This window comes from Sinohyriopsis cumingii, chromosome 2, assembly GCF_028554795.1.
Source record: "Sinohyriopsis cumingii isolate HCF-2022 chromosome 2, ASM2855479v2, whole genome shotgun sequence".
Classification (NCBI taxonomy): domain Eukaryota; kingdom Metazoa; phylum Mollusca; class Bivalvia; order Unionida; family Unionidae; genus Sinohyriopsis; species Sinohyriopsis cumingii.
The window spans coordinates 92211382-92227188 of NC_142962.1; the positions used below are offsets into that span (position 1 = coordinate 92211382).

General features: G+C 33.3%; 1 protein-coding gene across 1 annotated transcript in view; it reads left to right on the forward strand.

Moving 5' to 3' along the window:
* The window catches only part of LOC149805369 (uncharacterized), a 272199-nt gene that overhangs the window by 185470 nt on the left and 70922 nt on the right, over positions 1 to 15807 (forward strand). Inside the window, exon 4 of the mRNA XM_089934156.1 lies at positions 14019 to 14453. Coding sequence (XP_089790282.1) covers positions 14019 to 14453 — 435 coding nt within the window. The remainder of the gene's footprint in view (positions 1 to 14018; positions 14454 to 15807) is intronic.

Genomic DNA, 15807 nt, shown 5'->3' on the forward strand with positions numbered 1-15807 from the left:
TTATATATGGATAGAATCATACGATGCTACACGTCTTATTATTGCTATATATCGATAAAATTATCGAAGTGACTCTTTATAAATTTGCTATATATGGATAGAATGAAACCATGTGGTACTTTTGGTATAAATGGATAGAATTAAACGATGTTACAATTTATACTTTAGGCAAATGGTACTAACAGCTACCTCGCTAGGCGCTCAGCGTTAAGAGGTTAGAGATAGAAATGGCATGTTGACATCACTATAAACTGCCACACTGCAGACATTGTAGCGATATGACTGAATTATTTTCAAAGCCATGCTAAAAATCCAGATCACACACACACACACACACACACACACTTATACCACCGCGCGGTATGACTACCTCCGCATCATTCTATTTCTCACATTTTCTCTTTTACATCGGTTTGTACATGCAGTGGTTAGATTTTTCACTCCTTCATTCATATGATTAACGTTAATTTTACTTCGTAAGAAAGCACACAAACAAGCACTTCGTTCTGTCTCTTTTCTGATGTAGGAGATGACTGAAAAAAATATGCATTTTAGAGAAACTGAATTAAAGAATGTGTTTTGGTAGCTATATTATATAACCCACTATTTTCGTTGTTTAAAAATAATATTTTTCCATACCAAGATATTAAAATCGGGAAGGGAATGGAGAGACTCGTAATGTTAGTTAAATGATGAAAGCATCACGCTAATATGCAACTACCATTATACAAACATGCGATAGGATTTGAAGCTTCGTCCAGACTAAGAAATAAAACGTTGAAATGAAACCAGACTTTATGACCCCAGATATTTCCTCTTGTTTTCCAACTCATCTTTAGGGCGACCTTATCTTTGTACGGTCTGAAACAATGACGGACATGTTAAGTTATCGTTTGAAGGTCTTCCACATCGGTGCGTACTGGTCTGAATCTTTTTAAAAACGGGTCATAAATGTATTAAAAAAATGAATCCCTTTTCATGCACTTTAAATTAAAAATTTTGAACCACGCATAATGTTTAATCCCTAATGAACTCTAAATATATTTTCAATATCTATTATCTTTCTACAGACACATTCTTCAAGATATATTGAATTAAAACTGATGTATGTCTTTCAGAATAAGAAGTTATGAATATACATCGTCGGTAAATGGCCGAGGATAAACGATAACTGAGTCTTCCTTTTTGAGTGAAAAATGTCACAAGTTTGTCTATAATTAAAACGTAACTTTTGCGCATCCTATTAAAAAATGGCCAACAGTAACATCTGATTAAGCCAAACTGACCGTAACTATTTCAAACGAAAAATAGCATAATTTTGGAATTTCAAACCATTAACCTTGACCTTTGATTTATCAATAGCGGACTAAATAGGAGGCTGCCTTTCCTCGAGTTCAGTGCATATAGATTCATATAAATTGGGAAACTTGAGGACATTAGGCTGCTGATATGAAACCCAAAATTTTCGCTCGAATGACCTTGACCTTTAACCACCGGGCCCGAAATTAGGGGGAAGGATAGTTCTCTCCATATGTTGACTAAATATGAAGCTTGATAAACCTGGATTTAAAAAGCTTGAATTATCGAACGGAAACATACATAAATTAAAACTTAAAAATATAACGACCTTGACCTTTATCATGAAGAACTCAGGGTAAATAAGGAGCTGCTTCTGCTCAAGTATAGTATACATATGAAGTTTGAAGAAAGTTAGGCTAAGCAAACCTGACTTATCGTGCGGAAAGAAAGTCATATTTTCAGTCCCAGTGAACTTGATTTTGAACCCAGCAGAGCCTGAATCTATAGATCTGAATACTTTATTTTGTCTAGGTCGATGTTTGCATTATGTGCAGAGTAAAACCACAGCTTGCACTCATCTTAGTACTGGAAGGTTTCCTTTAAAATGTTTAAAATGGTGTCAATGTTAAAGTCACCAAACACCAAACATCTGTAGTAATTTTTTTCTCAACAATTACAGCTTTACGCGAATTATTGTCCTTTACATTGATTAGATGTTGGAAATTAAAGTTCTTAATAACTGGCATCATCTACTTATTGACTAGTTGCCTCTTTGTCGTCTGTGTAATCCATATGTTTTTTGTTCAAATTTGAAACACCGGAAGTGAATAGGAAATGTACTGTAACGAAACATCTTATCAGCGTAACGGATTTGCTACTGCTCTCCGAAAATAGACCATTGCGAGGAAATGTTTAATTTTATTTGAACAAAAATAAGCCAGTCGATACAATATGACATCAAAATAGAAAGTTATTTGATGATACTATAACTAATTAACATCTAGAAAAAGTTATATGATGGCATGATAATAAAATATCTTCGATATATGAAATATTGCTTTCGAGCCATTGAATGGAAGCAAATTCAATAACACATTATAAGAGAGAGTGAAACATATGCAGGCTAGATTATCAGTTTGAATTTTGTTACTGTTTGTTCTCTTTATCAAATATCTGCCAATTTTTGCGCTTTAATACTTATTCCCTGTGTGAATGAAGCTAAATAATACTCTAGTGGATGATTAACAATATGGAAAAGATTACTTCGATCAAATCCTTATATTCTCTTCATCTAAACATTCCCTCTGGTTTTCTGCCATTTTTCTTAAGGCCATGGAATTCTTCTATCCTATTATGAAAGTGCACTGTCTTTGTCGATTTCGTTCATTATTAAGGTTTTGTTGTCAGATAAGTATCTTAAGGCATCCTATTTCTGTCCAAATATTATATCCCACGGCAGGTTGGTTTCTGCAATAAAGGCAGCTTAGTGTCTCTAATAAAGAGATATTTTGTGGACTTACTCTCGCTATTCTTTTTAAGGGTTAAGACTATCCTGATTTACGAATACATGAGGGTTTTAGAAAAATTATCTTTACCAGCCAATGATTATTTTATTTCTTTTTACTTCGCTGAACCGATGACAACAGCAAGAACCGTATTTAAGCACACCCTCTTTACACTTTACTAAATGCAAAAAATACCACCTTCCAACAAAATTCTTCAGACTTTTACAAAGAGAATTGAAAATGCCCTAAAAGTGATTGACCTTTCAGTAGGACTTCACTTTTCATTATGTTTTGAACATATTCTCCATGAAACACAACCTAATTGTATTAATATAGTCTCGCTTCACCATAAAAGTTACATAGAAAATCAAAGAATTATTCAATTCAAGCTAACTCATGGCGAAAGACCAATTTCTTTGTTTTTACAAATATATAATATACTTGTTGATGTCAAAGTGGCGTAGTGATTGATTGCTTTCTCTTTTTTTCGCTCCGTTTTATCCGATTAAACCAAGCGAACTGATAGAATATCACAGTATTGTTTAGGAATTGGGGGAGGGGAAGAGACAAGTAGTAATGCGGGTGTCAACGCCAAAATGAATGGTCTATATATATTTTTACAAAGCCAAGTGACACCCACTCCAGTATACGGACGTCCATGTATACATTATTTGCCTAAAATCGTTTATTGTATCGAGTAGTGCTATGCGACGTAGCCTAGCGACAGAGCACAATATTTATATGGGTAAATAGTTGTTGGGGCCGAAAGGGGGACATTATGAGGACACTCCTACGAACCAAGATTTGATATTCTAGATTCTGCAAAAGGTGTATCTTTCTAAGCTTTCACTTTTCAGCTTTGTAAAATTATCTGCAGCACAGGGTTTGATGACCTAGACAAAATGGCTGACGTGTATATCATTTATGAATTTATATACGGATATAACAGTAGTAAATTTACTGAAGAAAATAATAAGTGAAAATATACGATTTAGCGTTACTTTTTGTGTTCTTTAAACTCTTTTACTCTGTGTAAATGATAAGAAAGTATTCAATTTTGGAAGAATGTATAAAGGAAAATAAAACCGGTTATCTGTTATGGTTGTAGACTGATAAGAGCTGATCTACACTTTGAAAGTGCCATATTCAGCTATTCTTATTAAAACACGTATAACTGTTATTATTCGCAGTGATTTGATTTTAATTTCCTGTAGTTGTTTTATGCATCCACACCCACCTATACCCAATTCGTTAGCACTGTACATTAACAATGATTGCTACCAAAGGCGCTGTATAGCGTGCACAATCTTGTGGAGACAAATTGAAGAAGTCAGACAAAGATGCTTAACGCGTTTTGTATATGGGAGATTTATACTTCATCTTGTCCTGACAGAGTTCATTAGGAATTGATATGGTAATAAAAAGTCAATATTGCTTTTACACAATCTACAACTTGTAACTGTTAGGTTATATGCTTCTGAATAATTACAATAATTAGTGATGCGGGAATATGTAAACACAATTGAAAGGTCACTCTAAAATTCAATACATATGAACTAAAAAGATATATTTCCTTTTGTATATAGGTGCATTCATACATCCGTTAGCAATACAATATTGCTTAAAATATTTCTGAAACGATATATTACAGATTCCAAAGTTAAGCCACACTACGCAGCTGGTGAGAAAGGCATAGATTTTATACTCCGTAATATTGTGATGGAAACGAATAATATAGTGGGTTATAATTCACGAAGGTGATCAGATTCGGTTAAACTATGAGTGACTTCTACAGAAGTGTCAACAGATGCAACAAAAGACATTAAAGCAGCATGTCAAATGATAGACAATAAAGATGATAATCCTAACTATAACAATGCAGACAATTTTACAATTAAGATGTCTAATGATACAGATAATAAAACAAATAAGAGGTATTTCTTATCATTTCCATGTTTCAAGGGGACTGTATGATTTATATTTTTGTTTCCTAGAAGTCAATCGATTGGTTCGCTAGCTAGTTAATAGATAAGATAATCTGCACTATTTTTATTACAACAAATAAACCTTTTAATACAATGCAGATAACAAATTCATTAATTAATGCGAAAATCAACAAAAATATCCAAGAACTATTTTTCGGCCGATGTTAAAATCCAGCGTATCTTGCTAAAAATAACACCATATTATGCTGCTACTTAAATTTGTATAGCTAAGGCAGGCAAACACTAAGCAAACTTTATTATATCTTTTAATTTTCAATATAGCACAAATGATTGATAATCATTGCAAATGTTCTTGTTGTTGTTAGGCCAAGGAATGCTGCTATATTATCAGCTGCTAGAAAACAATAGCAATTATTGTATTTTTTTCTTTAACAGACTTCTAAAACTTTTTCCATATTGTAAATTTTCTATTCTTTTAGACTCGGTGTTCCTAATGCCTTCTCTAAAACAATGTTCTATAACTATGTATAGGCTAACTACATGTGCTCTTTATTTTCATCGTCATTTAATATCTTTCATTGTTTTGGTGGACTTTTGCAGCAAATTCACACGATCTACAATAATCACATATCCCGTTAATTCTGTTTCTAGTTTGATCATGAGACAAGTTTTGAACATTTTCTTTTCGTATAATTTTTCCTTATTTAAATTTTGATGTACTTCTGCTGCATAATATTATGAGTCTAACATATCTGTTTAAAAAGGTATAACTAAATGTGATCATATCTATATTAATGATTTCTGGCTTATTTGATTTTGTTTTGTTTTTATTTCAATGTATTCATTGCAAGAACCTACTTCCGCCTGCTCCGTTATATATTGTGGTAAATGATAAAATCAATTTGGTGTTAACAATCTTTGAAAATTGAATATCAGCATTCAGAATGCACTGATGTATTTATCATTTTGTCCTGATCAGAAACATTGGGCAAAGATCTGGAAGATAATTTCTTCAAACAAATAATCATAACCACTGCTTAAATGGACTTTCAAAAACTCAACTTGTAAGATAATTATGACTTTTTTAAAATTCTAAAGAGGATAAAAACGTTAGAATTATGTATGAAGATGGAATAACTGAAACTTACAGGAAGGAATTACAAACTAATATAGTAAATGGAACAAATACGGAAATAAATGGTAAACTACTAAACATATAAAGAATTGGATAAAATGGACTCAAAACGAATCAATGAAGTGAATGCATGTCCTTGTCAGAGGTAATAATGCAACAAATAACATCACCGATGAGTAGATTTCTTCCAAATCGATAAAAATGATTAACATGAATAGCTTAACGAAGACTTCGTAGTAACAAACGGAATTATTGGGGTTCTGTCTTTTAGATTAATTAACAGTTTCAATTTTAAGTGGTAGTTAAAAAGGAAATCAAGCAACTTTTGTAAACCTAAACCTAGTTCCGTTATAAAGTCAGTAACCACAAATAATTAAGATATTTGTATCTCGAACACTTTCTAATGATAACTTAAAGGGGATTTACAAATAATTTGAACATCACAATAGGGTAACAATTAGGATTCCATGATCTTAAACTAAGTAATTAAAAAGGGAGAAAACCAACAAGTTTTATAAAAATCAACAAGTAATTTATTTCCTTAGAATACAAGGTGAAACTTTATAAAGAACGTACAGTCATGCGACTTAAATCACACATAGTCCCAAAAGTTGTATCACCAAATTGTGTAAAACTTTATCAAAGCATTTATTATGATTTTGGTTTAAATAACCGTCAAAGGAATTGCCTGTGGGAATCTTGTACACGAACACATTATGGTCAACAAGTATTGGTCGCTTGATTTCGTTTTAGTTAAGGGAGTAACAAAAATGGTACATCAAATGCAGCAATAGGTTGCAGATGAGACTTGGGTTATTTCTGATTGGGATTTCCTACCATATGATAAGTGGGACATGATCCACTTTATTCACAAACAAAATTTATTTAATTGTCGGCCACCACATGATTCAAGATCATGCATTAAGTCTTATTTACTCCTAAATTAACAGCTAAAGGTTTCATAAGCTAAACTAAGAATTTCATGTATTTACGACTTAGAAACAACACTTTAATAGCTCTATGACCACTCGTCACCAGCGAGTACCTCAGCTTTCTTTAATGTCTCATACGAAACGAATTTTTAGCAAAATAACATACATGTACGTTTGTGACTTCAGTTTCACTGATAACTTTCTGGGACAAACAGGATCTTGTTCCTCTTCGACAACCATTGATTGTCGTGTATCGCCCTTATTAGAAAAAGAGAATGGGTAGTAAAAAGATGATCATTGTGATCAATACCTTTCATTGATCAATACCAGAAGCAAACGTGACTTTATCAAAAGCCTGACCAATACATGTGTTAGCGAAAGGTGTCATTTCCTTATCAACAACATTCTCAAGAGCATTTTTGACATAGCTAGAATAACAACACAAGCTGGGTATAAATCAGGGACATCATTTCCAAATTGATCGACGTTTCGATTCATGCAAGCCTTGTTAATAACAGGTGGATTAATCACAATGTTATCTCCAGCAAAGTCATCGCCTAGTAATAAAGGAATATACTTTGAAATAAGAGCATTGGAGTAGCTCTGTCTTGTTTCCTTTATAACGTACCATTTCTTCTTGCAATAGATGCAGGTAGGACAAGATAAGGATTTGTGATCAGTCTTACAAAAATATTTGATTCCTTAAAGTTGTGCCAGTTTGAGATTTGGTACTACCACTGAGACAGAGAGAAAGACTTACTGACAAAATAAATTGCAAAGAAATTCCCTTTCTTTCTTTTCTCTTTTCTCTGCATTTCTCTATTTTTTTCCACACTACATTTGCATTATCCTATCTCATCTCTCTTTCATATTTCTGCAACTATAAATGAATTTGTCTCTCTAGTTTGCTCTATCTCTAACTGCATTTGTCTCTCCAATTTCTGCAATTGCGTTTTTCTCTCTTTCATCTTTCTGAAGGTCTAGCTTTCTGAACTCTATTTTTTCTTGTATTTTAATTTCAGTTCCATAACATGCGAAGTGGAACCCAATCGAGAATTAATAATCAAACCTAAAGCACTTTTATCCAATATTCTTTTCTACCAAATATAGAACATACATATTTTTTTATTTCTTCTTTCATTTAAGAGGTCTTCACCTCAAAACGAGCAAATTGTCTTTCAACTAGACCAGTTAATCCTTTTTCAACGATTCTAACCTTTCCTGCGCTGGAATTAAAATAAAGTTCTCCACTTGAGATGACACTGTGAAAGCTTGTAAATTTCACTATTTACTCTCAAATATGTAAAATAATACCTGGGACTTAGAACATTTTAAACAAATGAATTTAAATTTCAAAAGCAAAGTTTTCTAAATATTTTAGAGACATTCATATCCAGTACATGAGCTTCTAAATTCTGTTGCGATTCTTAAGTCTTAAAGAAAGTAACAGAGAATAGCAAACACCAACAAGTTTTGTAACATTCAACAAGTAATTTATCTCCCTAGATTGCAAAGTGAAAATTTATAAAGAACTTACAGTAATGCGACTTAAATCACAAATAGTCCAAAATATTTTTTCACCGGTCATAATGAATAAAGTTCTAATTAAATTCCAGTAGTTTCGAAATAAGATCCAGCGCTGAAGTTGTAAATATGGCTGTAGTGGCCAACTACAATTTTCCAATTAGTCACAATAATATAATGCAAGATGTAATTGTTTGAATTCACTATAAATCCCAGTTAATGTCTCTGTTGAGAATATTACTGAGTACTTTGTAAGGAAAAGGTCAAGTCCAAAACAAAAAAATTCATAGCATATAATGAATCAAAATAAATAACAAACAATGCAGATTAAATGGACATAATGGTAACTTGAAAGTAACTTGAAGGTTAATTGAATAATTATCATTGGACTATATCTGATAGGAATTCCAATTTCTTTGAGTCACCTTAAGATCGAATTTCTAGAGGCAAAATAAATGCTATCACCCAAGATAATTCAGTGGTAGATAATTATCTAACGACCACGGAATTAATTTAAGGCTGATGAAAATTAATAAAATTAAGAATACATTTAAATTATATGCTAGATATTAAAAGCATTCCCAAGTAAGTATTTTCTTATTGTATTATCTGATTTTGTAATTTCTTCTATTATAATATCAGTTTTATTAAGTAATAATTTGTAGAACCGTTCACTCTTGCAGCACGCAATTGTATTTAGACGTCAGTATTCTTATTTTTAGTAGTTGTAACATAATATTATCACTCATTTATATTACTTGAATTTTGTACATATGAATCAGATGTTTTCTTTCTCTAAAACTCATTTATCATTCCCTCCATTTAAACGTGTTACATTATCAAGTATTTAAGTTTGTTTGAGCTCATAAAAATACTAAACTGCCAAACCGCAGAACCTACTATCATTAAATATAAACTATAATGTTCTTTCTGAAGTTTACATTAACTGCTTGCACATGATGTATTTCAAACTGGATATAACGGTCAATCTTGCAGATGGTTATGTGCACAGATTGACCGCTTTGGTGTATATTATCAACTTTGACTCATCACTTTGTCTCCATCTATGCAAGACCAACTTCTCAACCAGACAGTCATAATTAAGAATGAACTGACATTATCCGACAGTGAACCCCAATTATATAACAGTAACCTCAATCAGCAGTGTCATTTGAGCCCGCATTGACTTACTGGCCTGGTTGTTAACAAATACCAACATTTTATCACTCACGGCAAAGCAAACAACTTGATGGAGACGTTATTTTTGGCGGTAATAATATAATAGAATGAAAAATACTGACACATACCCGTCAAACATTACACAAGAAAAAATACTGTAGTAAAATTCTTCTGTCTACTTATTATTTGTCTATCCATCTAAGAGGACAACCTAAACGAAACACGATACTATCATCCTACCAATAGAAGGTATATATCAGAACGATTTTTTAGATTGGCATGGGTCTAAAATCTCCTTTAAGATTCTGGTGTGCCTAATTTGTTCCATGTGTCTATTTTTAATGCACCCATTCTTGAAAACATGACAATACAGACACTTGTTGCTATTGGTTTTGGCTTAACGCCATTTTTTCAGAATATATATATTTGGTAAAGGCAGAAACCAGATAATAGCTTAAAGAACCACAGTCCCATGTGAAGCTATTAGCAAGATTTCCCACGCTGACAGATATGAGGTATCGGTGATCTCTATTTGCAAGCGCCTTAGACCAATCGATCCCCAATAGTTATCTAGCTAATAACTACAGATTTTGTTAGTTCATTTGTATGGGATTTTCTTTTCGCCAAAAACTTCCAGAGTTAATTTCGTGTTGGGGCTGAGCTAGAACATATACAAATACAATTCAAACTACTAGATTCATTCTTATTATTTTAACCGGTCATGGTGTGGGATAGCACATTTGTTTTCGAAAAATGAAAATATGATGTTTTGTGGGTGTATCTTCTAAGCATGAAAATTCAAGGATTATTTCAGATAACGATCTATATAGACTTTCACAGACAAAATTTTAAGTCAACATTTTTTAAAACATAAAGCATATAGTTGAATATTATGGATGCAGCTTTCTAAAAGGTATCTTCTCTGTCATAGATTGATTCAACGAAATATAAATGAATATTAAATAAAATTCATATCGTTATTGAGCATAATTCTAGCTTAACTAATCTATATTGAATTGTCAACTAATACTGAGATCGTTTGCATTATATTATATACTAAGTTAGAATCACATCACAAAGAAAACATACACTTGCTGACAAACAAAACTAGGATTTTAATGATGACTTTGTCTGTAATAAATGCATAAACAATATCATGCATACGTGGTTTATCCACTAGCATATTTTTTGCAATGTTACTTCTCTGATGGAAACACTTATTTCAGTAATACTAACTTTAGGTTGAGTCATTGTACTAAGTGTGCATCTTAAATGATGTTTATCTGATAAATTGTTAAAGGTGAGGATTCCAATATGTTGAACAAACTCATCTGCGAGTATCTTAACGCATGTATAAATAATGTTATCGAGCCATCATGTTCCTGTCATGTTGTCAAATCTTGCCAAGCTTAAATGTGATACAAGATTTTTCATGTATGCCTTTTGATATGATTAATTATGAAATGGAAGGTCTATTAACGGAAACATATAAGATTGAGCGTTTGGATACTATTTATCCCAATTGTTTTAATTCTACGAATATTTATAATCCTCGTTAATTCACAGTATTTAATCAATAATTCAATAATACATATCTAAAAGGAAAATATCCTATCGTTATGTATGTTCTACTACATATGCTGTACATGTTATCAGCAACATTGTCAATACTAAGTTCTGTGACTGCGCTACACTGCTGACGGACAAAAATGATACGTCAAAAGATGGGAAGAATGACTTCGAAGTCATCCCCAAATTATGTCATTGATCAGTGAGCAGAGCTTAGATTGACTTCCGCAACAGGTAACCAATTTGTCACTTGCTGATCTTCCAACGCTGACGGCAACTGTGAAAGCACTTGATATGCTGTCAAATGGCAAAGCACCTGGTGCAGATATTATTACAGCATATGTTTATAATACCAGAGGCTCACGTATACAGCGAATGAACTCCTCTAGTCACTTGGACTCAGTAAATTATATCCCAGGGATACAAGCATGCATCCATCGTCCACATATACAAGCTTAAATGCAACAGACATGCGACAAATATTGTGTCATCTCCTTATTGTCAATAGCCGAAAATTCCACTCACATCGTTCAAAATCTCCTCATGAAAAATACCAGGAATGAAACTCCACTCCACACGGCATTCGTCGACCTGACGAAAGTCTTTTGACGAAGCCAGCCCTGGAGGTCTTTAGATGTTGGTGGCAAAATTAGGTTGCCTAGAGAAATTCATCGTGATGGTTCGGTAATTTAATGATATAATGCGTGCTTGTGCCGTGGACGATGACGAGTCATCTCAATCGTTCGCAGTCGCCATTGGAATCAAACAAGACTTTGTGTTGGCCACAATCAGATTTAGTCATCTGAACCGTTCCCAGTCACTAATGAAATCAGTTATGAGTGTGAGCTGGCAACAGTTCTCTTCAGTATGATGTTATCTGCCATGCTTACATGTACCGTTGGCAACTATGGCACTGGAATCGAGATCAGATACCCGGATGACGGAAAGCTCTTTAATCTCAGGAGATTATTAGTAAAAATGAAACTACATGAACTGGCTCTCTGTTATCTCCCACTTTGCTGACAACCATTCCTTAAATGCCAAGGCTAAGTCTGACATGCAACACTGTATGGACCATTTATCGTCAACTTATGACATTTTTGGTCTCACAATCTGTATCACAAAGAGTTAATTTACCAATCTGCTCCAAAAAGCCATATGCAGAGTCAGTCATCGTAGTAAACGGCCAAACCCTTGTGGCAGTGGACATGTTCACCTATCTCGGCAGCACGTTTCTACGTTCAGTCCACATTGAGGATTAAACTAACGCCAGAATTAGTAACACAACTGTGGCCTTCGACAGACTAATCACAAATGCATGGGAGCACAGATGCATCAGTCTACAAGCAAACCATAAGGTCTACAACGCAATGTTGTTGCCGTCCCAGCTGTATGTATACCAGTGTTTATAACAGTGATTTCCTAGAAAATGTAAAGTTTAATGTTGTACATAATTATTTGAATTCAGCCTGAAGAAGCAATAAATCAAAACTGGATGCAGCTTGTATGTGTTTTGGCTATTGTTATTGTTATTTTTGTTGACTACCATCAAAAGTAAAAAAAGGAAGACAGTAGAATTACCAGCCCTCTCCAAACTGAAAAGAACTAGGAAAGACAAATGCACGAGAATGTCAGACTTTTAAGGGCTTCATTACTGTCACTGTTTTAGTAAGGATATGAAACGTGGACTTTTATCCAAAGACATTGAAGAAGAGAAAGGGTTCTTAAAAATCATAATACAGACATATATCAGGTATAAGATAGATTAACCACAAAATAAACGTAACTTGAATGCAACCACAACATAAACGGAACAAGTGGACAACACCATCCAGTGAGACGCTGGAGGAGACATGATAGTTTCCTAACATTTGTGAAGTAAAGACCTTAGTTGATTTGGTTACATTTGTGATGTGATCATCAGGAATGACCTATACCTTCCTACAAGGCAAAAGTAATAAGAGGATGGCAAATCAAAAAAATGTTAAAAAACCTCATGGTCTGAAAAGCATGGCACTTCGAAAAGCATCTCAGGCCCGAATGATACGATAGGGTAGGATAATGGGTACTTTAAATAATAGATATTGTCAGAAAATCGATGAATTATTGCAAAAGGCGCTTGCTTATTTGTAGCTACGTGACAGTAAGCGTTACAATACAAATAATGTAAGGAATTTAAAGCAATGTCATATTAATGACGTTATATAACCAGTTAATTATGGTACACCTTTTTATTGTTTAGTGTACCATGAATTATGACGTCTGGAGGAGATAATACGTTTTGTACAAATAATTATTGGTCGGTGCTTTTGCAAGTGTAAACTTTGTGATGGACTAATGTACCTAAATGAAATATTTGACAAGCTATTACAGTTTGTGATTATTCGTCTAAAATCCTAAATAAATCTCTGTATTCTGTAGAACTGCAGACTCGTTCATTTCAATCAGAGTGCTTGAGATAGAAATTTAAGTAGTGAAGCTGTTGAACTGATGTCATTTCCGTCCATCATTTGGTTCTGTCTGCATTTTTCTTAAAAAAGTACTTGCTCAAATCCGTATGATTCTGTTTAAGTGTGCAACAGTATAATGCTTAAATGATGCTTCTAGTTTTAGAACCATATGAAAACGATTTAGTATAGTAATTTTTGTTCACGAAAGAACATAGACTTCTTATAAAGTCATCTTGGGTCTTGATGTTCAATTGCTTTTGGTTTCAGGCCTGATTGTTATAACTCCTGATACCAGAACTTCAACTTCATTGTTTTCTAAACGGTTTCTAATAAAAATATGAATCTGAAACGAACCCAAACTGTATCACAGTAATAGCTATCTAGATCATTTTTACCCTGACTCAATATGTAAAGTATACAATTTTTATGTTATATCTGAGATAAATATTCTGTCATTAAGTAACATTTATTTATTGTAGCTCGATTCCGCCGCCATGAAAAATCAGAAGACAAGAGAAGCCTTGTAATGGGCCCAGTGCTTAACAACAAAACTCAGGAGCAAACCAAGTTCATCGTTCCTCAGATATTTGTGGACTACGGTAGCAGACGACAGTCGTATGCCTCTGATTACTTTCGTCGTGCGAGTGCCGAGAGTTTGAGCAGCCGTAGGACATCTGCTGCCTCGATAGAAACCGATCGGAGGGGGTCAGGAAGCAGTTTAAGTAGTCGACGGACTTCAGTGCAATCAGATGAAAGACGGGGATCTGGCAGTAGTTTATGTAGCAGAAGAACCTCCCTTTTGTCCGACGGTACGTCTCGGAGGGATTCTGGAAGCAGCAAGAGCAGCAAAGGCAGTAGAAAGGGTTCTAATGCGAGCTCCGGGAGATATGAAGATACAGATGAACTGCTGGCTGGTAAGCTAATGACCAGCATTATGTAACTATAAATACGTCATCGTGAAAGCAAATGCAGTCAGTCTTCATGGAATTTCGTAAAATATCCTGCTGATAAATTTAAAGTTCTCTACACAATAAAGGACTCAATGTAATTAAAATCTTCACTGGAATCGTTTAGTTTTGAGGATATATAGTGTGACATTTCCATTTGCCAATGCTAATACGAACTTAATTTTAATGGGGCTAATAATATTGCAATATGATTAGGATCATAATAAAACTTTTATTAGCAACATGTTTTAGTTTCGTCATGCCATGTACCACCTTACAGTATTGTTCAATGTTGTATTAAGTACTCAAATAACTATACATAATACAAACATATTTACTACAGTACAAAATTAATAAACGAAAATCATTGCTATGCTCTGAAATACAAACTTATTTGTATAACTATCATCATACGGGATCGCTAACATAATTTAGATACGTATTTATTGATTATTTGATATATTTTCCTATTATGTTTCAGATAATGTGATAATGTTTTCCATGTGAGTGGTAACTAATATTTTCGAAGACCCATCTCAGTTTAAGATTTGAGATGTAAATAATTTATATTTTCATGCTTACACTTGGTGACAATTCTTTTAGCTATTACTTCTAACAGGCATTAAATATGTGTATATTAATATTTTATTTACATAATGTTTATTATCATTCTGTATTTCCTAACGTTCCGAGCAAAACCACGCATATTGTGAAAAGAGACGCTAGATACACATGTAATACTAAATGTTTTAAAAATTCATTTACAATAGAATAGCCTAAGATAAGCGATGTGTAAGATTAAACATTTTATTATCAACTTCTTGTGAAAAACTTTGTAAGGATTGTGGAAACAAACTTTTTCGGTTATATAAACATTTACAATCAATAATTATAAAGAGAACACTCTGCATGTATACCTTTTTATGTATCAAGCAATTTTAGTCAACTATTTTTAAATCCAGTCGACAAATGGGTATATTTCATATCTTGAAACTTGTGTTGATCACAAATATTACAAACATTTTTTCATAATCATGCAACTACCGACGCGTCGACAACAATTTCTATAACTGTTTTAAGGTCAAGATGACAACACTCTCAATTAAACTGGCTTTTAAACGTCATGTAGAAATTACTACGAAATATTATTATTACAGAGAATTCTATATAAATATACTTAATACAAGTGTTCTAATTCAATTGCACCGCAGTGATATCAAATGCAGCACAAAGTAATTCGAACACAAAACTACCCAACTGATTCTAGCACGCCTAGATCGGTTCCTCCTATTTTATGGGACACTAATACAGCGTGGAGAAG